General features: G+C 42.5%; 1 protein-coding gene and 1 long non-coding RNA gene across 2 annotated transcripts; one reads left to right on the top strand and one right to left on the bottom strand.

Annotated features, from left to right (window-relative positions):
• Nucleotides 1-11,809: 11,809 nt before the first annotated feature.
• Nucleotides 11,810-13,050, top strand: LOC123446750 (transcription factor bHLH18-like). The gene is made up of 4 exons (XM_045123295.1): nt 11,810-11,854; nt 11,956-11,990; nt 12,087-12,554; nt 12,643-13,050. The coding sequence occupies exons 2-4, from the start codon at nt 11,958-11,960 to the stop codon at nt 13,048-13,050; spliced, it is 909 nt and encodes a 302-aa protein (XP_044979230.1). The 5' UTR covers nt 11,810-11,854; nt 11,956-11,957.
• A 6,090-nt stretch (nt 13,051-19,140) lies between these two features.
• Nucleotides 19,141-22,440, bottom strand: LOC123446748. The gene is made up of 2 exons (XR_006631436.1): nt 22,166-22,440; nt 19,141-19,422 (listed from the first exon to the last, which is right to left on the bottom strand). It is a non-coding gene; the product is annotated as an uncharacterized LOC123446748 (long non-coding RNA).
• Nucleotides 22,441-25,025: the final 2,585 nt, after the last annotated feature.

The raw sequence follows: 25,025 nt of genomic DNA, 5'->3' as shown, positions 1-25,025 counted from the left end.
TCGCCACAATGGCATATGGCTTCGAGGTGACCACAAATGCTCTCGACAATCTCCATAACTTAATTGGAGACCCTGCCGCTTTCCCGGAGCTTTACACCACAGTGATTGAGCTCCGAGGCACCACCAAGCTTCTAGGACGCTAAAGGATCCATGAAGAACAATCTCTAGGGTACCAAGTACTAAAGGGTAATAAGCTTCTCAAACTTCATTCCACGTATCACCGTGGAGAACTCAAACCTATGAACCAAATGCAGTGGCAAGGGCACATGGAGTGCCCAAGTCCTTCACTCCCAAATCCCACCACAACTAATGCTATGGTGGAAATGAGAGGAAGAACAAAGAAGAACACCAAGAACTCCAAGAACTAGATCCAAGGGGTTCCCTTCACTTAGAGAAGTGATTGGTGGAAATGTGGATCTAGATCTCCTCTCTCTTTTCCCTCAAAAAGGAGCAAGAATCATTGGAGAGAATGAGAGTTAGCAAGCTCGAAGAAAGTCAACAATGGGGGGAGAACACGAGCTCGATGGATAAGAACCATTGAGGAAGAAGACCCCCTTTATATAGTGGGGGAAAGAATCCAACTGTTACCCCCACTTACAGCCCGAGCAAAGCGGTACTACCGCTGCCCGGTGCGGTACTACCGCACGCACGATAGTGGTAGAGGGAGGAACTATTGCACGGGCAACGAGTGGTAGAACCGCCGGAGAGGTACTAGCGCATAGTAGTATCCAACTGCCACACGAGGTACACAAAAGTAAAAAAATACTTTTGTGTCTACCTCCGTTGAGGCTATGGCTGTGCAAAAATCCGGCACAGTAGTATCGGACACGGTTTTGCAGTACTACCACCCGAGGGCGGTAGTAAAAAACTATGTCCTCTCTTTACACAGCGGAAGTACCGCCCCAAGCGGTACTACCTCGTACCGAGCGGTACTACCGCGTGTTTAGAGAAAAACAGATCTCGTACTAAAACTGCCATAATTTTTGCATACGAGCTCCGAATCGAGCAAACTCAAGTTTGTTGGATTCACGACGACAAGAGCTATCCAAATAGACAATGATATAGAGATGTGAGACCTCTATGAATAAAGAACCGACAAAAACTTCCAACATCAAAAACATCATAGAAGATGCATGTGGACTCCGTTTTCGATGAACTCAAGCTTGTCATGACGATGACCATAAGCTCTAAAACTCACAAAGAGAAACACCAAACAAGAACCAAGAAATATGATGGAAGGATGCAAATGGTTTGATCTCTCAACGAATGATACGATCAAGATACTCACTTGAGAGCCCCCCTAGACGGTACGACAATCTATCCTAAAATAGAAAAACCTATCAAGGGCAAACCTATCCCTTGCACCTAGTCCTCTTGAGCTAGATGACGATGATCTTGGCTTCCTCAAGATGGACCACCTTTCTTGACTGCGTTGGTTTGATGAAGACTAGTTGATTGCTCCCCCATACTCACTATGGGTGAGCCACTCTTCAGAACTTCTTCACCAGTCCATTGCCACCAAATGGACGTCAAGCGTCAAGCATGATATCTTCATGATGCTCCACTTGAACTTGCACACGCAATCTTGATGACGATCACCACTTGATGTCATCCTTCATAGGTTGAATGATATCTTCCTCTTGACGCAAACCCATGGAAACAGACCTAACCCCACACAGAACTCTCATGAAGTCCATGGGTCAGTAAACAAAAGCGTTATGGACAATGCTTACCATACCATGGGATCACTTGATCCCTCTCGGTACATCTTGTACACTTTGTGTGTTGATCATCTTGATTTACTCTTTTCTTAGTCTTGAACAACCTTGTGTCTTTATGACCAATCTTTGGATAATACTTTGAATATCACCTTGGTCATCATATAAACTCCTTGAAACCAACAGATGGACTTCAAGAAGTGCCTACGGAAAAATACTTCAAATATAACTTAATGCAACCATTAGTCCATATGGATTGTCATCAATTACCAAAACCACATACGGAGAAATACGCCCTAACAAAGGCGTTTCTGTTCAAACTCCGGACCGATCTGCCTTTGCAATTTTGGGCCTGGCAATTAACTTTCAAGGTGCAGCGGGGCGGGAAACTCCACATGAAATCACATGGACAAAGCCGGCTTTCAATTCATACAAGCTCAATATTGATGCAACCTTCTTTCTGAATAGATCTGGTGCGACGACTGTTGTCCTTCTTGACCACCGTGGCGCTACGGTGGCAGGTGGGGGTTGGCCGTTTACTCATATCCTTGATTCAGCTACAACATAGGCTCTTGCATTATAGAAGGGTTTGGTTTTTATTCAGCAAATTGGGTGTTCCCCCGTGATGATTGAAACAGATTCCCTTGAACTTGTCCAAGCTTACAATGGGGTGGTAGAAGTGTGGAGTCATTTTTCAGCGATCCTTGTGGATTGCTTCATGATGGCACATAGCATTGGCTCGGTTTCTGTTCAACACTGCCGACGAGAAGCAAATATTTCGGCTCACAATCTAGCTAGGCATACATATGACTCTCATTCTGCATTTTTTTGGGATTTAGATCCACATGGTTTTATTAGATAAGATGTAATAAACGATGTATCTTTATTTGTTTGAAGCAGCAGGTTTGTTTTTCATGCACTCTTTTCCTTCCAGGGTACCTAAGGGGACTGGAAGGTTTTTAATGAGGCGACACGTTTGCTTAATAAAATGGATTTGTATTTTAAAAAACACCAAGCTAGCTACCCGCTTTGTGTATAAGTATTTTTTTCTACCTTTTATCCATTCTCGAGTTTCCTCGTTTCACGTTTTAATTTTTTTTATTATTTTTCTTATTTCTTGTTCCTTTTATTTTTATTTTATATCCTTTTCTTGCAAAATCGCCGATTTGTTTTTTGAAAATCATGAACTTTTTCAAACTTTCCGAATTTTCTTTCAAAATGATGAACTTTTTTCTACAACTTGATGAACTATTATCAAAATCAATATTTTTTCAGGGTTGTTGAACTTTTTATAAAACCCGGTGAACTTTTTTTTTCAAAATTAATGAACTTTTTTGAACATTTAATGAGCCTTAAAAAATTGATGAACTTTCTTCATTTTTGCTGAACTTGTTTCAAGTTCAATGAATCTTGTTTTTAAAGTGCACGAACTTTTTTCATTTTTGATAAACTTTATTCAAATCCTTTGAACTTACTTTAGTTTATGAACTTTTTAGAAAAAGCATGAACATTTTTTTAAAATCCATGAACATTTTTTAATTTGAGTTTTTTTTATTTTTTTGTTCTATTTTTCTAATGAAGCCAAAGGAATATATCCATTCAAAGCCTATTAGGCCTGTCATTTCTACTTAGGATGTGTTGGGTAAAAGAGAGAGCAAATAGTTAGCGAGCACTTCTTTGAAAGCCTCCCAACGATTACTCTCATGTGTCACCATTTGTCGCGTTTTTAGTCACCGTCACGTGTCACGTTCTGAGGTTTTTTTATTTTTTATTTTTATTTTTCCGCACGATTTTCTGTTTTTAGGTGAGTTTTGTTGCTGTTTTTTCGGTGTTCCGGTTTTTGACCAGTCTTCCTAAGCTGTTGAACAAAAAAATTTAACTTTATCTTTTTGCATGAAAAAACACAATTTCTTTTTTTCTGAAAAGCATGAGTTTTCTTGCATCACATGCATGGATTTGCTTCGCGAGAGGCACATCGGAAACAAAAAAATATGCTTTTTTGTTTTCTCTTCGCAAGAGGCACGGTTTTCCTTCTGCGAGAGACACGGATTTGTTTTCGCGAGAGACACGGGCGTGCCTGTTGGAAATATAAAAGAAGTGTTTTGTGTTTTTTTGCGAGTGACACGGTTTTGGTTCCATGAAGGGCACAAATTTTCCTTTGTAGCAGGCATGGCTGTGCGTGTGAGAAACGAAAAAACGAGTTTTCTATTTATTTTTTCTTTCGCAAGAGGCACGGTTATTGCTTTCACGAGAGACACAGGTTTGCTTCCGCAAGAGACACGACCGTGCCTCTCGGAAACGAAAAAAACATGTTTTCTTTTTTTCCCTTTCACGATAGACACGTTTTTTCGTCCTGTTTTTTCATGGAAAAATGGTTTGTGAAAATCTATCAACACGGGATCTATTTTTGAAGATCTCGATCGAGGAATCCAACAATAAAAACGGTTTGACATTTGAACGCACAATTTAGGAGATAACACGTTTTGAAAATACGGTCCTATAAAAAAAACTCTCAGGTTGTGACAAGTGACACACATACAGTGCACCATTTATCACAACCTGAAAAGGTGAGAGTGATTTTTGAAAAAAGTACTCCTCAATGATTTGGGGTAAAAGGCAAATGAAGCGAAACACTATTTGCCACTTAAAGGGCCAGCCCAGTTATAGCCGTTTTTGCAAGTAGGGTTCACGAGGGAATCTTTGTTAGTTTCAATGGACCAGCCCAAGTTTTACGTTTGTTTCCTCACTGGTATTGGCATATTTCTATAAGATTCTCTTTGGTTAATCGGGTTCGTTTTCTTTGTTTTTTCTACTTTTTACTATTTTTATCAGTATATTCTTTCATATCTTCTCTGGTATTTTACGTCCATTTTTTATTTTCCTACTTCAATCTTATTTTTCCTTTTTTAGTTTTAATAACTTGATTTTTTTTCAAATTCATAATCTTTTTGGAAATCGCTCACAATTAAAAATCCATGAGCCCTTTCAAATTTTTGAAAAATTTCTAAATCCCCAAACTTCTTTCCAATTTGTGGATGTTTTCCATATTTGGGAACTTGTTTTCAGTATTGCGAACTTTTTAAAATCTTTCAGAAAATAAAATCAAAACCGTGAATATTATATTAAGTCATGAGTTTTTCCAGATTTGTGAGATCTTTTTCAGATTTATGAACTTTTATTACAGGTATGTTTTATCAAATATTTGTATTTTGAATTTATCTCCTTTTTTAGTTCATGGTCATATTCCAAGTTCATGAAAATTTCATATCTATTTTTTTAATCAATGAATTGTTTCAAATTGGCGAACAATTTCAAAAGTCATGAACTGTTCAAATTTTTGAAGAATCTTTGGTTCAAGAACAATTCTGGTTATTCAATTTTTTCCCAATTCATTTGTGTGGATGTTTTTAAAATTTGGGAACTTTTTATTTTTTATTTTTTAAACCCTCGATTTGTTATTGTTGCTTGGAGTTTTAAATGATTTCTTGTTGTTGGTTTTATTTGTTATTTGAGTTTTAGTGATTTATTTGTTGTTTTATTTGAAACATATAGATTGTCCGGAGTGGAACACAAACTATTGTCACGAATGTGACCTCTCGAACCAGAACTAAGACAAGTTATATTTGGATCATACTTTACCTATTATTTTCCTATGCATGTAGTTCTTTATTACCATATTATATATGCATGTACAGGAATACTATTATATTAATATCTTCTCATCGATGAAGATTGTAGTAGTTGTAGTTTTGCTATGCCATGCTATGTTGATGAGTTGGTTCTCATATGCATTAAGAATATGTGAGGATTAAATAATAATTTGGGTAGTAACTTAAATAGAATTCACCTCTTGGCGGAAGTGGTATTGCTTGGTGTTGAGGGAAGGCATCATGGGATCTTGTACTTTTTCTAAGGCCATGCGCCCATGAGTGTGCACCCTAAGTGGAATGCCTCCTATGTTCAAAAAGATCACACAGGCTTAGTGACTAGTAGCTTTCATGCGCAATCACTAGCTATATGGGCTCTGGCTTAGTTGATTAGGTTGTGGGAGTCGCACCAAGGAAAAGCTAACAGATGTAGATATGAGTAGGTGTACCGGCTGCCAGTGGGTGCAAAGGACTACTTATGAAAGACCTTGTCTCAATCTTTGGGTTGAGTCTACTGGGTAAAGTGTGCAAAACTTTGTAGATATTAAAACTAATTGATTAGTCATGTCCCTAAGGAAAACTTGAGCAGCTATGTCATTATAGTTATCGAATACCTAAACTGATGTTACACTTAATAAAATTTGATAGCAAACTTAATAATGGTATTACGTTGGAGTTGGAGATGCCAATTCAACCATATGTATTATTTGTAGGAAACAATTTAAAATTTGACTATTAGGTAGCTATGAGGACAAAATTAGCTTTTTTTAAAATTAACCATTGAGCCTTTCTTTTATGTCTGTTTTAGCATTACTCAAGTGTAACTTGCAAATACATTGAATATATTGATCTATACAGTTGCAACGTCTCATGTTCCAGGATATTCACACGAAGAGTAAGGTACCATTAGGGTCGCAAGTCTTCACTCAGCATCTGAGTGGGCTATGATCGTTATTTTTTATGTAAATTTCTTGGTATTTGATTTAATAAAGGTATCTATGTGCTATGCAGATTGTTATAATATATATATTTTGGATCATACGTTGTAATAGATGATGCACTTGTTATTCTGATATTCATCTATAATCTGTGTGCTAGCGAATCGATCCAAGGACGAGCACAACAAGCACAAAGACTCAAACCCTTCGAGGTTTGGTCGTTACAGAGCTCACTAGCTTCCCCTTATATACTCGAAGGATGCCAAGGTTTTAGAGATATATCCAATCTAGGGTTGCTACTGCAATAGCTTGGAGGTTAAGTTGGTCGCACGGCATTTATCTTCTTCTCCAGGATCCTCTTCGTCGCTAGGCCTTGTGGGTCTTTTGGTAGGCTTTCTGCCAGGATCCCCTTGGTGAGACATCCCCGGTGTATGACACCATCAACATATCATGTTGTAGAGATCTTTTATGAAGAGTGATTGTACGTAGGGCATCATGCCTCCACTCGACATGTTTCCCCATGGTGTTGATGGAGCCTTATCAAGAACTGTTATCTTAGGATTTTCTTCCATTTCTGCCATTATGAACTTTGTTTGATAGTAAGACTTTATTTGACTAGCCTCTCCATAGAAGTTTGCAAGGCTAACTTACATTTTGGATCATGTGATGTAATGAAATGATGCATTTGTGTTTGTTATTACATATGTACTGTATATACTCATGATTCGGTCCAGGTGCTAGCATAGAACACATGGAGACCATAACTTGGAAAGGTTGGTCATTACATCCACCTTCCTCAACCCTAAATACTTGGGTTTTTGAGGGTTCATGAGAGAGTTGGGAGAGGGTTTCACCCAAGCATAGATCTACTCCTCCCTTTTTTGACCGACTCGTTCGTGATTTTGAGAAGGTTAAAAGCTTTCCCTTCGACCTTATTACTCCTGGAGGTTGGAGAATCCTAGGAGGTAGGAGTTCTCGGTGATTTTCCCCAAAAAATTTAAAGGTGTGGAGGGCGCCTCAAGGTCTACCACGAGTTCTTATGGTGATATGTCTAGGAGAAGAGGGTGAGACTTTGTGGTGTTAGTTTACCTTTTGGAATTTCAATGTCTCCAGCGGTGACTAGCTCCCCTCCAAGGGATTGTACATCGTTGTACATGTCTCGGTGTGTCTTTGGTTTTCCCTAGCCCTAACACATTTAATTATGTATTGCCTTGGTCCCTTGACTTTGCAAGCATCATATAGGATGGTTATCTTACATAGCATTGTTAGGCACACTTTCATATTCTGTGAAGCCTAAATTGCTAATAAAATAAGTAAAAAAAATACTTGACCTATTAACCCCAAGGTCTATTTCGATCCTTTCAACTCTTTCTTATATGGTATTATACCAAGACAAGGTACAACAAGAGATTACAATGATGGTGTGGATGATTATATTTATGGGCGACTTGTTAAGAACGTGGTGGGAGATCCAGATGGGGTGTCTATATCAACATATTTATTATTTCTAAATTACGTCCCCCATCTCCCATCATGGGTGTGTTTGTAGAAGTTGTCCATCGTCGATTGGTCTTGGCTCCTTATATAGTGGTAGAGAGGTTGAATGCTTGCGTCTATCCTATTCTTCTCTAAGTAGGATTGGCATGCCATGTTGGATACATGTTCCTTCTTTGAGAGATATGGGGTGGCTCGTTTTGCTAGGTTGTTCGTCTGGAGTGGGTCTTCCATTCCATTGAGATAAGGTCCATTACGACCTATCAAGGGTGGTACATGTGGCACAATGTGGAATCAAAACCCACTTGCCATTGACATATAGGAAGTGATTGAATGGAGCATGGTTAAGGCAAACCATGCTACACCATGTTTTCGATTGTGATGAAAATTATGTTACACCATGTTTTCGGTTGTGATGAAGATATTGCTCGCTGTTTTGTTCTCTCGAGTAGCGGTAACACAAACAAGAGAAGCAACCAAACGGATGAAAAAATGCACTACTATTTCGGTCCACCGCATGATTCTCCTGTTTCATAGGGATACCACAAGTAATGGACACCAAGAGCTAAGAGGAGGTCGCATGGTTTTAGGAGAGATTAGCGATTGCGAAGATGCCAATGGAGGAAATGACGCATGCAAAGACTCTGAGGCCCATATTGTAGCGCCCCACTCCGGTGGGACCCAATACTGCTCGACGGGAGAGTGTCATGTCCAAGTAGTCATCACTATGATGGAGATGTTGAGCGAGAAGGGAAAGATAGCGAGAGCATGAAGAAAAGGAATGGGACGGGATTGCTTTACGGTCAGGGGTGGCTGTAATTGGGTGTGTATAACATTGCAACTCAATTATACGATATTTATTTCAAGCCTAACTCAACAAAACATGACGAACAGTTATGTAACCAAATCTTTCCCTAATAATAAATCACGGAGTGCTTCTCCCATCCGTCGTCGGTCATTTTGCAGAAAAGCCCTCATAGTTTTAGGTAATCAACCCACATTCCAATTTTAAGTCACAACGAACCGTTTTCTGCATTTTTACATAAACCCCCTAATATTTGCATTAAATAACCCGCAGTCCATGTGAAATAGATTTTCTAAAACAATCATATCTTTTAAACCTTAACTTCAATTTCAACATATTATATATGAAATTTGATTAAAAAATGCGTAGAATCTGAATATGATGTATTTTCTATCTATTAACTATTTAAAAAATAATATATTTAAGGTGCAACCTAAATCAATGATGCATGATTCGTCATTTCTTCCACATGGGCCGGCATGCATCACTCAAATCATGCAAAAATAAATAAATGCATGGTGCAGGGAATCGAATCCGCGGTTCCGCTTTATTATATTGGTATAAGGGAACTAGCTAGCGTGTGATTTCATTGTGCCAAAAGTTAGTGTTCGCTCCTATTAACTAATAGTACCACATCGCTTCTTTACACGAAACTACATCAGCTTATATAAGTCTGCAAGTACAGAAGGAACAAGCCTGACAAGAAATAAGGAGATGCCCGAATAAAGATGAAACATGTTGCGCTATAACAGGAGAAAAGATGCAACTTTGTGGTAAGGAGATCCGCCTAACCACCCACGATGCATGTACCGCAGTATGCAAATGTATAGACTAAGAACATCTTTGTTTTGGCTGCAACTACATATTATCGAATTCTAAACCATCAATTGTAAACTATAAAAGCGTGTGATATTTTTTCTCCCGTTACAACGCACGGACCTTTTTGCTATACTGTCTAAAAACGTGACACAAGCATATCCTTCTGGTTTTTCCCATTATATATATGTTTTGCACTTTACTTTTATGTTTTAATTATTAATTAATGGATGAACCTTTTTTTTTTCTGACAAATGTATGCTCCTTAGATTTATTGCATATACCAAGAGTAAACTGGGACTTCATCTTGATACAGCTTATTACTTTACCAGATCATATTGACATGTTGATGACAGAAAAATTTCCAGTGGAACAAGTTGCATGATTTAGCAAATTGCAAGGGAAGTCCGTTTTGATTCCTTCGCCAGTGAGTAAAACTAATTGTAAACTCACAAGTCTTACTTTTATATATGTGTGATAACAGTATCGTTTTCCAAGATTCGTTTATGATATCCAGACAACTCGAAGGACCAGTCTTCTCGATTGTTTACATCCATTGGAGCAGGAAAAAAAAATGTGAGGACCATTTGGAGCCATTGGAGCCATTTGGTTTAGTTGTACATTTGATAAAATATTCAGATACGATCCGAATGCAATGTGCCAACAAGATGATCCTACGGGTCGTAGGTGCTTAGTTGGTAGCTCAAGTTGACGCAAGCATGAGTTCTCAAGCACGAATACCTCGTCAATTAAGCCGAAAAGGTCCTTAATCACTTGCATGTGGTTGCACTTTGTGTAGCTAATCCAAGTTGCCCAGTGGAGTAACTTGTTGATGCTGGCAATCCAGTGGTGCAATAGACCTGCTAGAAACGCCATGAAAAACGATGGAGTAGTACATACTAGTAGTGTTTTATGTTATACTGTCCATCAAGTTGGCCACGTTAGTCTATAAATGTAGTCAACTGAATGCCTAATTAGTGATTGAGCCATGTGGTTTCGGGAGATGAGCAACTTAGAATTACAAGAAGCCACTAAATCTAGGTAAACAAATTGCATCATAATGGCATAAGCAACCAAGTTGCTCCGGGCAGCAATGTTAGCCAGCCGAAAGGGGGCACCAAAGCTTAAGCTTGCTGTTTCTTTTAGAAGTAGTATTGTCAGATGTTTAATATCGAGTTATATATATAATAGGAGCATGATGACGTGATTCCTAATTACCACATGATTGTGGTTTCAAGAAGATCGGTTTGACCATGAAGATGATGCACCCTATAGGCTATACCAGTGAAAATGAGAATGACACCTGAATGAAAAATACACAGTTCATGGACCCTGGTGCCATTTACCAAAACTCCAAAATGTAAGCGTGCAGGTGAAACATTTTACATTTACAAGGTTAGGTACCCACTGTCCAACATCAATTTTATTGCCTCACCTGAGATGGCACCTGGGTCAGATTTGCTGGCTTTTGCATGTGGATCAGACCAAATATTCCAAGTTGCGCAAGCAAACACATGCTGTGTAATCTAGTGGCTTAACGCCTTAACCTCGTTGATAGGATCAAGGCAGTACAGGTGAGCCATCTGTCCTCTTCTCGGGCCCTCTTCAGGCTTGGACTTTCCAGCCAGTTGGTCAGGAACAGTTGTCTTCTATTTGCACTTTGATTTGAAGCTACTTTCTTGGGATTTGCTCCTGTAATCTAAAAAGCTTGCAGGTTCAGCATAAAGAAGGCAGCGCCATTATCGCGTGGATCTCCTAACCAATTGACAAAACGATACGACATTAGCATATATATCATTATCATATGCACACTAGTGGAGTTTCATAAACTGTACTTGCCCTCCAACACCAAATGAACAGGTCCCTCCAGAACTGTCGCCATCGCTTCAACCTACTGTGCACATCCTTCACAAAAGTGTCCCGATCACTCCAACAACAAATCAAATCACCCGATCATTCCACAAACAAACACGCACACGCACGCACTGATTCGGTAGAACTACCAATCCATGCAGCAATGTAACAATTGCTAAACTTATTTGCAGTTGTGGTGTACTTTCTAGTGATGAAACTGACCTCGTCAGGCAAGCATGCATGCACGCTTTCTATCCGACTGTCACTGTCGTCGAACCTACTGAATCTTCAGACAGGTCTTGTTTACAAACCAATTTCAGATAACAAATCCTCTGGGTGGAATTAAGATAGCAACAGATCTTGAGAGATCGGAGCTGTGATGTCAACACTAACGCGTACGGTGGAGCAGACCAAACGTGCAAGTACCTTGACCTTATCTGCGAGTGCATGGAGCACGTGAACGAGCGCCTTCTTCCCAACAGCACCGGCGGGAAGTTCACACCACTATATATGCCTGTTTCTGTTTGTACACACGACAGCAAAGTCAAGAAAGAAGAGCAGAGAAGAGAACAGAGGTTTCAGGTATGTCTTCACCACAAATTCTACTTCTCTATAAGCTTGGTGCTCCTCTGCGCTTTGTGAGGAGTATATGTTTAACTATCAAGCTCTTCTTGTGTGGGCAGTGATGGAGCAACCAAACCAATGGCTCACGCAGACGGTAAGCGCATTTGGTCCTAATTACCTGTGGCATCTGAAAGTTAACATGCTGTGAATTTGAGGTAGTATAAGCTCTTCTTGCAATGGCTGGTTTCAGGAACAGGAGGAGCTCGCGTACATGTACCAGCAAGAAGGGGTTCCCGTGCCCGGCATGGACCAGCAGTTCGCAGAGCCACCGCTACCTGGCCATCAAGAGCAGTACTACACGTCGCCGATGGCGACCCCGTCGTTCCATACATCTCGCAGCTCCAATTTCGCGAGCTTTGGAGGCTCGTCGTCATTGCCGAACCTGCCGTTCGGTTCGGCGACGGTGAAGAACGAACTGGGGCAGCCGCCATCGTCGAACTTCCTCTCCTTCGGCGCCGGCCAGGCTGGCACCCTGAACTTCTCCGGAGGCGCCTGGCAGCACGACGGCGTCGAAGGGACGATGCAGCTGCAGGCGCCGGAGAGGCGGAGCAGGGCGCCGGCGAACGCGCAAGAGCACGTCATCGCCGAGCGCAAGCGGCGGGAGAAGCTGCAGCAGCAGTTCGTGTCCTTGGCCACCATCGTCCCCGGCCTCAAGAAGGTGCGTGACAAGGAAACGTGGCTGCATTCATGCGGTCACCAACTACCCGCGGCACGATTAATTAGTTACCCTTCGCCATTGTTTTCAGACGGACAAGATCTCTCTGCTGGGGAGCACCATCGAGTACGTGAAGGAGCTGGAAGACAAGGTGAGGGCCCTGGAGGAGCAAGGCTCGCGGAGGTCGTCGGAGTCCACCACCGTCTTCGAGAGCAAGTGCCGCATATCCGCCGCCGACAACGACGCAGCAGGACCCAGCGGATCCGGGGACGCCGAGGAGTCGAGCCCGGCCGTCGAGGCCAGCATCCGGGGGCACACGGCGCTCCTGAAAATCTGCTGCAAGGAGAGGAGAGGGGTGCTGGTGATGGTCCTCTCCGAGCTCGAGAACCAGGGCCTCTCCATCATAAACACCAACGTCGTCCCGTTCACCGACTCCTGCCTCAACATCACCATCACGGCCAAGGCAAGGCATCTCTCCGTTGTGCAAATGCGGCTGTAACTTGCAAGAAAATAAGCTGCCGTTCTCACTATAATTCTAATGCATGATCAGAAGATTGACGTGTTCAGTTTTGTGCAGATCGAAGAGGGATTTTCGTCCGCGGCTGAGCTCGTGAGGAACCTGACCGTGGCACTCAGAAGTTTCAACTGAAAGCAGAATGGAATCGATTTGTACAGATCTTTAGGCATTTCCCCCTTCTACTTTAACAACATGAGCACGAATGCCGGCCTTCTTTAAAAAAACAGGAAGATGACCCCAGGCCTCTGCATGAATGCCGGCCTTCTAGGGAAAACCATTTTTAATTTCTGAGTGTGTTCACGGTGTCCATTTCTTCTAGTGTTGTGTGAAGTCTGTAACCGTTTATGTGACTAACCAGATCTCCGAGTACTCTAATTTCGTGTTCTAATCTATTCTATTGACTAAAATAATCCACATACGATGAATGTTCTAACCTGGATTCCCTGCGGAAACAAATGTTCTAATCTGAAAGAAAGAAAAACATAAATGAATGTCGACACTTCTAAATTCGTATATACCGCTCATAACGCGAGTTAAGACGAAATTGCTCTTGATCCTGACCTCACATGCTCTTCGGTGAACTGTAAAATTCAAAACATAGTAAAAAATTCAGAAAAAAACTGACTTTTTTTGTGATAAATATTGATGAATGTTTCAACTGGTTGTAAAATTTTGTGATGAAATGGCATTCCTGGAGGTATGGGCAGAAAAATCGATGTTTCAAAATGCTTCCAACAATAGTTTTTCCGGAGCGTTGTTTTTTTTCACACCTCCATGAATGCCATTTTGTCACAAAAATTTGCACAAAAGTGGAGAATTCATCAACGTTTATAAAAAATACTTTTTATAAAACTTTCTGTTCATCAGGATGCATTTGAGTGCGGACCAAAAACTACATGCCCGAGTTAAGCAAGCTCCACCTAAAGTGCTTCTGCTACTGTGCGGGGCCAATTGGTGGCACATGTTTCCTTTTTCCTTTTTTTTGCTTGTTCAATCTTTATTTTTCTTTAATTTTTTCCATGTTTTCTTTCTTCTAGTTTTTATTTATTTTGAAAAGTCTATTATAAAGTAAACGCACACATACACTAGATTGGATCGGAGTCGTGAAGTTTTAAGATTGATGAAGTCATACGCTTCACTATCGACAGGAACAACAATTCTTACAAAAACAATACTCTGCATTAATGAGACACCAATATGTTAAACCAAGGGTTTAATCTCTAGTGGTCCTAGGTACGAGCACCTTCCTAACCATCCACCCGCTAGTTGCTTCTTCTTTTTTCTAGGTTTCGTTTGTTTGTTTTGTTCTATTTTCCATTTTGAGGAATACGTGAATATTTATCAAAATTATCTGAATATCTTCTCTAATATGCATGAACAACAATTCTCAAATATGTGAAATTTTCAAAAACAAATTTATTTTCTCTTATATCATGATTTATTTTATTAATGATATGAATATTCTTTATTGATATGTATCTCTACTACGATTAAAGGGGATTGGTCGTTGTAAGTTCGTCACCACTCCTGCCCTCATTTGTTTGGTTTTTCCCTCGTGTATGCCACATCTCCCATGTTCTTCATTAACTCAATCAAATCAAACTTTATCAAAACATCAACTAAATTTGGGTTTCCCTACCCTGCTTAAATCAAAGCAAGTCAAATCTAACCAAAGACTTAACTAAATCAAAACTTTTATTCTCTTCCCCAAACCATACTCAAATCAAATCAAATATTACCAAAATTAAGAATATAATGGATGGAAGGTATATGCTACACATGATTGATGATGAACCAGTAGAATATGCATGCCCCCGTTACAACGCACGGGCAATTAGCTAGTGAATGTTTACATGTAAGTACTTGAACAATTTTACTTTCTACATACAATAATTTTACAATTATTTAGTTGAATTTAATTCTTATTCATAAAAAATAGTAAGTACAAATAGTTTTTTAGAAAAATAAAAACGGGAAAGCACCTCACCCGGACGGTTTCACACTCGACTTCCTTCGTGCTTGTTGGGACATCATCAAGCATGACATTTGCAAGGCGTTCAACAAGTTCCATGCAACAAATGGGAGAGGCTTCCACAAACTTAAGGAGGCTCTCTGTTGGGGATATGCCCCACGGGTTAACCCGGCATGTCCATAACCCGCCTGGGCTATAACTTGGGCAGGAGGCCCTAAACGTGAAGGCCAAAGGGGCGACTCACCAGGAGGTCGTCTCAAGGCTCATTACATGACAGGCTGGCTCATGTGGAGAAACATGAAGACTCTCCCTCATCCAAGTTAGTAAGAAGTAGAATAAGACACGGGTTGTATACAACCCGGACTCTATTGTAATCGTAGGTTCTTTGTCTGTATATATAAAGAGGAGCCCCTGAGGAGGAAAGGACAAGTAAGAAAGACTAGAAAGCTAGGTTAGCGATTCCGCACCCTTGTAATCAAGTTGATCATCAATAAACACCAAAGCAGGATGTAGGCTTTTACCTCCATCGGGGGGCCGAACCTGGGTAAACTCGCGTCTCTCGATTCTGACTAACCCCATTCAAGTTGCCACCTAGTTGTAATGGCCTGGCACCTAAGTCCTTTCACTAGGACATCTGCCGTAACAAAACTACGACACTCTCCTTACCTTGCTTCCCAAGCACACGGGCGCTGAGACACTTTCTGATTACCGTTCCATCAGCCTCATCCAGCTCATTGCGAAGCTATTCGCAAAGGTGTTCTCCCTACGGCTTGCGTCGAGGCTCGACGCCATGGTTTTGACTAATCAGGGTGCGTTCATCGTCGGACGGTGCATCCACGACAACTTCTTACTAGTCCAACAAACGGCATGACTCCTCCATAACCTCGAGGTGTCGTACATGCTTCTAAATCTCGACATTGTGCAGGCCTTCGACAGTGTTTAGTCATGATCAACGGACACCCCCCATTGGAAATGTATGTGGCCTGGGACAGGGTGATCTGATATCACTAATGCTCTTCACCATCATTATTGGCATCCTCAACTCGATGCTACTTCATGCCATTGACCTCGGCCTTTTACAATGCCTCACCACTAGGCATGCTGCCTCGAGCATATATCTCTATGTGGACCATGTTGTCATCTTCTATCGCACTAATCGCCGGGACATCTCGGTCGTCCGTGAGCTTCTATGTGTTTTGGGTGTGGCATTCGGCCTCCACGCAAACTTCAAAAAGTGCTCTGCCACGTCCATCGAGTGCACGGATGAGCATATTGCCACCATCGCGCTGAGTTGCATTGCCATGTGGCGCATTTCCCAGCGCAGTACCTTGGACTTCCTCTCTCCATCCATAAGCCTCGAGCACAAGCCTCTTGCCTATCATCCACAAGCTCGAGCGGAAGCTATCTACTTGGGGTGCCTCCATCCTATCAAAAGGAGATCGGCTAGCGCTTGTCCTACATGTCCTTTGCGCCATTCCGACACACTTCCTAATTTCCATGGCCTTCAAACAGTCAATCGTCAGAAAAGAAAACCGGATTATCCATGGATTCCTTTGGCATGTGAGCAAGGAGGCGAACGGTGGACAATGCCTAGTTAATTGGAAGACGGTTTGCCGCCCACTTTCCCTTGGTATGCTGGGAATCCAGGACTTGCAATGCACAGGCATTGCCATACGCACGCATTGGCTATGGTTCCAGCGCATGGACCCTTCTAGACCATGGAGCCACCTGCACATTCCGCATGACGAGGACGTTAGCGCCATCTTACGCGCTTCTACTTCTTGGTCTGCTGGCAATGGCGTTACTTGCAAATTTTAGAACGACCACTGAATCAATGGACAGTCGGTGGCTGAGATCGCGCCCCATATCAACGCGATGAATCCTAGATGACGCCGCTAAATCGCACCGTCCGGGAAGGTCTGTACCACCGATCTTGGGTGCAGGATATCCATGAAACCATCGGGCATGCTGCCATGGTGCAGTACGTTCAACACTGGCGAACTGTGTGCCACATTCAGCTCTCGGACTCCCTAGATATCATACGCTCACGCTGGACCACGACGGGTGACTAATCCGCTAGCTTGTGCTGCTAGGCACTATTCCTCGACGCTTGAGAGGACCCACACTAGAAGCTCACATGTAAATCTTGGGCACCACTTCGCATCAAGTTCTTCATCTGGCTCATGCTACAAGACCAATGTTGGACGGTTGAGTGCCTCGCTCGATATGGTTTGACCCAAGCCCACATGTGCCCTGTGTGACCAATAAGAAGAGATATTTCAATACATGTTGGCAGGTTTCTCCTTCTCCAGGCAAGTATGGCACGAGATTCTAGCTTGGGATGGATCTATCGTTGATATACCCAATAATAAGATGGACTTTCAAACCTGGTGGGCTATATCTCGTGCTCACGCACCCGCCGCCGCGCCCAATGGATTGGCCTCCCTCATCATCGTCGCCGCCTGGTACCTTTGAATGCACCGGAATGGTTATGTCTTCGATGGCGACCGACCATCGGTCTCAGACATCTGCTCTACCATCAAAGACGAAGTGCGCCTCTCGACTAGGGTCGGCACCACCGCAATCACCAGCATAATCCCAGAGAGTTAGAATGTGATGTACCGGGGATGAGGAACCCCCTTCTATTTGCTTGGCGATCACTTTCATGCCTACTTTTTGTACATGGCTTAGTGTGTCGTTGTAACCTCATGCTATAAAAAAATTCTATCAATAAAAACTCCTTTCCATATTTGCAGAAAAAATGGCATGAGCTATTGGTCGCCCAATGACCGTTAGATTGTGAATTCCTCAATGTGTCTCTGAAAACACAACTTCTCCCTAGATGATTTTGATAATTAATAACAACATATAGTTCATTGAACTAATGAGCCTATCAAGTATATTTCGGGAAAGTTCAATGAATGGATTGGCTAGGAATTGTGAGGAGGATCCCCAAGAAGGAAAGGAACATCATTGGCAAGAGCTTCAAGACTCTACATTTTGCTTTATGTGAGAAATCATATTTGAGTTCATAGAAAAGCCAATACTATTAAAAGGGGATGAGGTATCTATGACGATATGGTTGCTCAATGAGCTTAGAGATTTTCCACCAAAACCCCAAGAATTCTTCCACAAAACATTATGTTCAAATCCCAAATGATCAAATTCGGTGCCACCAATATTCCCCATTTCAGCCCCACCGAGTTTTCCTTAAGTCAGAACCCAAGCCAAATCCTAACAACTAGGTGCAACCGAGATTCGCTTTGGTATAAATGAAAAGTAGTGACCACCTTGGTGTTGCCCAATTGCTAACAATCAGAATTTCCGAGTTTTGCATATTGGTGCCACCGAGTCACTAGAACTGCCTAGGCCAACCGAATCGTTCTCGCCAAGATGCTTGGTATCAGTCTCACTGAGAACCCAAAAGTTAGGGTATTTTGCACTAGCCGGTACAACGGAGTTTTTACTTTGCTTCCACCGAGTTGGGCAATAATGTTTTAAAGGTTGGATTTTTGTAGATGGCTATATATACCCCTTCACCTCCCTCTCATTCGTAGAGAGAGCACTCAGAACAAGCAAACACTTCCACCATTCATTTTGTGAGAGAGAACCACCTACTCATGTGTTGAGATCAAGATTTTATACTCCAACTATATGAATCTTGATTTCTAGCCTCCCCAAGTTGCTTTCCACCCAATCAATCTCTTCTACCAAGCCAAATTCCATGAGAGAGTGACTTAGTATTGAGGAGACTATCTTTTGAAGCACTAGAGCAGGAGTTCATCATCCATATCACATACAATACCTTTTGGAGAGTGTTGTCTCCTAGATTGGTTAGGTGTCGCTTCGGAGCCTCGAAATTATGCGGAGTTGAACCAAGAAGTTTGTAAGGGCAAGGAGATTGCCTACTTCATAAAGATCTACCCCGAGTGAGGCTAGTCCTTCATGGATGTAAGCCATGGTGGAATGGACAAAGTTGCTTATCCATGGACCCCTTTGTGAAGCCCCCATTTTGATCGTATGCTAATCATACACACAAATGCGTACACCCAAGATTAAGGACTCACGGGAAGATATCACAACACAACACTAGACACAAATTAAAGTCATACAAGCTTCATATTACAAGCCAGGGGCCTCAAGGGCTCGAATACATAAGCTTGAATACACACAAGTCAGCGAAAGCAAATAATATCTATGTACAGACATAAGTAAACAAGTTTTGCCTTAAGAAAGCTAGCACAAACATAACATCGGATCAAAAAGGCAAGGCCTCGTGCCTAGAAGCCTCCTAACTATCCCTGGTCGTCAGCGACCTCCACGTAGTAGTAGGATCCGTCGGGGTAGTAGTAGTCGCTAGCAGACCAACTGGCTCCTGGGCTCTGTCATGTGGTCGCGTCAATTGTATTAAGAGGAAAAAAGGGGTAGCAAAGCAATGGTGAGTACTCATCCAAACTACTCGCAAGAATAACATGAGAACTATGTTAAGTATGCATTAGTTTCAAAGGAATGCGTCTATATCTTTGGACTGAACAACACAAATGCTAGAATAAAGAAGGAAGACCTAGTCGTGTCGAAGACTAGCATCTTCAGTGTCTTGCAACATTAGAAGAGTGTAAATCAGCATAAGCAAAATCTAGCAAGTTTATTAAGTAATGACCAGAGATCCTTCCTCGACTCCCTCCGAGAAAGCAATCTTGGAACCAACACTTCTAATTGTATTAGATCAAGATATAACCTTGAGCGTCTGTTACCATGGACATGACTATTCGAATAGATATACTTCCCTGCAGGGGTGCACAAACTTACCCAACACGATCGATCAACTCCGGCTAGACACTTTTTCCTGGGTAATGCCCGGCCTCGGCCGATCGACACGCCGTAGTCCTACCTAGGCTCTATAGAGAGGCCCCACACTGGTCTACATCGTAATCACAAAGGGGTCATGGGCCAATCTCCCTTCACAATCCTGCGTGTTACATGGATGAGCAATGTCAGTCCTGGCACCTATTTATACAAAGACAGTGCTCACGCGGGACCCCCGGGCGCGTGTCGTTCACTATGTCATATGATGAGCTTTCGGGTGAATGTATGACGCAGAGTGTCCATACTTATTCCGTGTAAAACATGCCAGAGGCCTTCTTAGATCACTTATCCAAACCCAATAATGTTTTGTTAACTGCGAAGACAATCAATGATCCACGATATGTGGTCCCGTCACCCCGTCTCAAGGACTTGTGGTAAGGGCCAAGAAAGCCCAGCCACGCCTCGTCACTATCACGCGGGTATCCACCTGCTCCACACATCTCATCATGTTCAAGTAGTAAAGTTAAAGTAAGTGTGTGTCTATAACCTCAAAAAAATCTGATGTATCACCATCGATGGATTTCAATCGATGTAACCGTCAAGGTGACCAGGGAGAAATCACCCACGATGGTTCGCGCTTGAGGGGTTGCATGACAATCGGAAGTGGTGAAAGAGGAATGACCCTCCATAATCCACCTCGGATTAACTACCCTACAAATTTAACATCAGGAGTACATTACGAGGTATCACCCTCAATACTCGATAGTAGCTCTACAGGGTCATACAAGTGAAGGGCGTGAGGTCATATGACGGGTATGGCTCGTCGACCAAGATGATCGAGTCTTCAAATCGTCGAGTCTTCGATGATGAAGCAGGGGAAACTCGGGCTAAGTGGGGTCATTGGGGATCACTAATGAACCTATACTAAGCATTTAATATGCAGTAGGGTACAACAACAATTTAACAAAAATAGGCTATGCATTAGAATAGAAGATACCTGCAACAGTAGCAAAATCTGATGCAAGCAGGAGGGAGAAAGAATGGGTGATGCCAGAATGATCAAGGGGGGTTTGCTTGCCTTGATGATCTACTGCAAAAGGCTGAACGTCAGCGATGTAGTCGTACCCGGTAGCAGCGTTAGTCTCGATGTCTACTCGAGAGAAGAGTGGGGAAGAAACAATGAATACAAGCAAGTAGAGCAACACGATGCATGACATGGCAAAATGGAGTGCTAGGGATGAGCTAACATAGTACTACACGTGACAAACGGTGCGGGAGAATATCTCACGATATTTTCCGGATCTTTGGCTATTACCGGATAGATGATCCTAACATAAAATCTCCATGTTCATCATGCTAGGAGCAAGTGACAAATGAACAGATAGTGTATTTATTCGTTGGATTTTTCTGATAAACTTTTATATATAAATTATTTTTATCTCACTTACAATTTAATTTATATGAGTTTTAAAAGTTTTATTGATATTCTGAAATTAACATATTTTTTTAATTTAGAAAAAAGAGTTATTGCGTCAGCATGAAATCATGGATGACATCAGCAGTTAACAGTCAGTTTGACTCGTCAAACTAACCAGTGAGTCCCACCTTTCATAGACAAAGGGTTAACCAGTGTTTAATTATAACTAAAACAGTTTATTAGCGGGGGCACGTGTCATAGGCTAACTGAACTCAAATTAATTAATTTAACTTAATTTTAGTAGAAAACTTAGACTAATGATCCTCGCCCCACAAGTCATTGCCCAGGGGGTGTGGCCCACTCGCAGTGTGTGCGGCTACCTAGTCAGCGAGTTGACCATGGTCAACTTGGTCAACTGGGGCCCCTGGCCCACAGGCAGCGACACTCGGGGGGAGGCCCCAGGTCAACCGTGTCGGCGGAGGCCACCAGAGTTGGATCTAACGAGCCAAGCGCCCGGCGGAGGGCTCGGGCATCGTCGGAATTACGCTACGGGGCATCATTTGACATGCGGTCAGTCGGGATCAACGACGGGAGAGAACCATGTCGATCTGTGGTGACGCCAGCACCTGAGGAGGGTGAAAACGATGCCGACGACGAGCTTTGCGGCGACCGGAGTTCGGGCAAGTGCGGCGAGGTGAAGCAGCGCGCCATCGAGCACATGGGAGGGCTAGCGAGGTCCTATGCGTTGTGGCAAAGCGGATGATCACGAGCACAGGACCAATTGCTCACTGGAGCCTCGCCAACGACAAGCTCGGGCGGAACCGAACCTCGGTAATGGCGGCAAGGGGGGCTACGGGGCCGGATTGAGCTCAGCAAGAAAGGAGAAAGAGGAAGGGGCTTACAACGCTCCTACATGTGATCAAGGCGGGCTCGGGGGAGGCTTGGAGCAGACGGGCGGAGGGCGGCGATTTTCGGTGCTCGAGAAAGAAGAGAATGACGTTGGCAACGATGTTGCGCTCTTCGGCCCGCGTTCTTCGGCGTAGTCGATGAAGTCGAGCATGGTGGAGCTCGTGGACACGGCCGGGAGGAGCAGGGAGGTCGGTGGCTACGTCTACGGCAGCGCCATGGTGATGAGGTGTTCAACCGAGCGCGGGAGGAAGAAAGCAAGCGAGGCAAATGGGGGAGATCTAGGGGTCTTCCGGGGGCATGGTGGCATTCTTATCCTCCCAGGGGCGCTGTAGCGATGCGGGGCGGCGAGCTGGCTCGGTGGGGACGGCGCACTCGCTCACTCGCTATCGTGAAGTGGAGGAGGGAGGTAGGAGACAAGGGGGGAGGCAGGCTGGGCTGGGCCAGCCACTGGGCTGACCTGTGCACTTAGGCCTTTTGCATTTCCTGCATTTTCTTATGTCAGTTTTTTTAATAAATGGTTCTGTTTTATTTAAAAACAACACCAATGTACTTTTGTAAAATATGGAGTTTGGCCCTTTATTACAAATGCAATATTAGGGATCGCCACAAAAAGATTTGGGGCCATTTGAAAAATGTTTGGGATTTACATAAATTAAAAATGGGATTTAATAACGGTTTGGCCTCTGCTAAATTGTTTTATAGGCACTAAAATACTTGATAAAAAGTTGGTTACAATTTTATAAATACTAGGTGAATATTTGTAACCCAAACATGATTTTTTTTTCTGGTTTGCCAAAATATTGAAACCACTTATCATTTGAATTTTGAATTTCAAAAGAAATTTGAAAAGAGATATGATTTCAAAATGATCAAACATTGTTTAGAAAAAATGGATTAGCTTTATATTGTGATCGTTGTAGCTTGATCACGTAGGTTACTGCAGGTGATAATCCACGGGGTGTTACAATTCTCGCTCACTAAAAGAAATTCTCGCCTCGAGAATTAAGAGGTAGGAGTAAGGGGAAAAAGTCTGGTTACGAAATTCTAACGAGTCTTATCGTTCTTGGTTGCTCTTCTTGAATAAGTTGATCCCCTTCGTCGATGTTTTCAATTATCTACTTCATGTTAACCTGATGGAGTTGTCATCCTTCCTTCGGGATCTTCATCGTCCTACGATTGCGAAAAGAGGGAAAGCTCTGGAAGAACGTATCTCCACAAAGTTGGGCACCTGACAATGAACTTGGGGAAGAACGTATCATTCCTCGAGTTGTAACTCAGGGAATTCATTGGGAGCAAAAGGCGATGGTACAAAAGTTTTAATGGGTAGGCAATCATTCGATGCCTAATCAAAAGGCGAAGGGGGGGGGTCAGAGAAATGAAAAAATAAATATTGCGTGTGATGCTAGGATAGATCATCCCTTGGACAGTGGCTCGGGGATTACATATGAAGCCTAGTGCAAAGGATACTTTGGAATCAAGATGTACATGAGAGTTAGGTTTCGATCCTTTGGAAGTGTGGGTTATGGGTCCACCATGTGGGCTAAGAGTAGGCAGAGCGGTGACATCTTGTACGGTCTTGGTAGCAAGACATGTCATAGGATAGCATGTCAGTTATGTTGGCAACAACGTCGGTATCAAGGGCGGGGGACAAATAGAACCATTTTCCTGCTCGTTGAAATGAAGCGGGCCAATAGGCAAAGTTCTCGTCCACCAGCGGCTACTGATATGTTATCCACAATAGTAATAGGGTCTTACTGACAGAGTTGTACACGAAGGTTTTTAGCTAAGCAGGAAATTACCACTGCTCAGATAATTTAGATTACAAGAAAGGTTAAACAGACCAATGGAAAGGAAAATGTGTTCACACACAAGTATTAGAGTATACCTTTCCCAAGGAAAATAGAGTATGGTATACATGATAGGTCACCAAGTAAATAACCATTTAGATAAAGGGGCAAGGAGAATCATGATGTTTACCCATACAATAATGTTTGGATAATTGATCAAGAACATTTTACGATTGTGCATCCAATGTTCCTGTTGACATTTGAAGTACCACATTCGTGCGTCCGGAGGGGTAGCATCGAGATGGTCATCAAGTAAATGTCGGACTTTGGGTGCACAAAGGATCCATGGAGAACAACTTATAAATAAGTCTTTCAATTTCCTCATGGAAGAATGGCTAACCTTACCAAGGAAGATGATATAACAATAGGTCCTCCGGCCAGGTGTGCTAGACAAGACATCACCTTACCGGGTTACATAAAGACCAAAATTATAATTCTTGAGAAATGTTCCAACCATCCTATCTGCCCAAGATTCAAAAATGATTGGTGTCAGGATACCTCAGACTCAGGATGCCTGAGAAGAAAAGGGGGCAACAAAAACTGACGAGATGATGATGCAAGATTCTCGGGCTATGAACTACGGAAGCAATCCTTGAAGTTGAGGTAGCACTTGATGAAGTAGAGCTAGGGGTGGCCTTGGGAACCCACTTAACCATGGCTTGAGGTTCTTATTCGAATAATTCAATCGCTTCTTGCAGCTTTCTTTGCCTTTGAGCTTGTGGTCTTGTGGTGGAAGATCATCTTGAGCTTGTGTTCCCTTAGAGAGAGTAGGATTATACTTATTCTTTTGGGGAACAAACTTCGTCTTGGTGTATTGATCTTCTTGTTGGAAATATGCCCTAGAGGCAATAATAAATTGGTTACTATTATATTTCCTTGTTCATGATAATCGTTTATTATCCACTCTAGAATTGTATTGATTGGAAACTCAAATACATGTGTGGATACATAGACAACACACTGTCCCTAGTGAACCTCTAGTTGACTAGCTCGTTGATCAAAGATG

The sequence above is a fragment of the Hordeum vulgare genome, chromosome 4H, assembly GCF_904849725.1.
Source record: "Hordeum vulgare subsp. vulgare chromosome 4H, MorexV3_pseudomolecules_assembly, whole genome shotgun sequence".
Taxonomy (NCBI): Eukaryota; Viridiplantae; Streptophyta; class Magnoliopsida; order Poales; family Poaceae; genus Hordeum; species Hordeum vulgare.
This window is presented reverse-complemented; position numbering and strand designations above follow the sequence as displayed.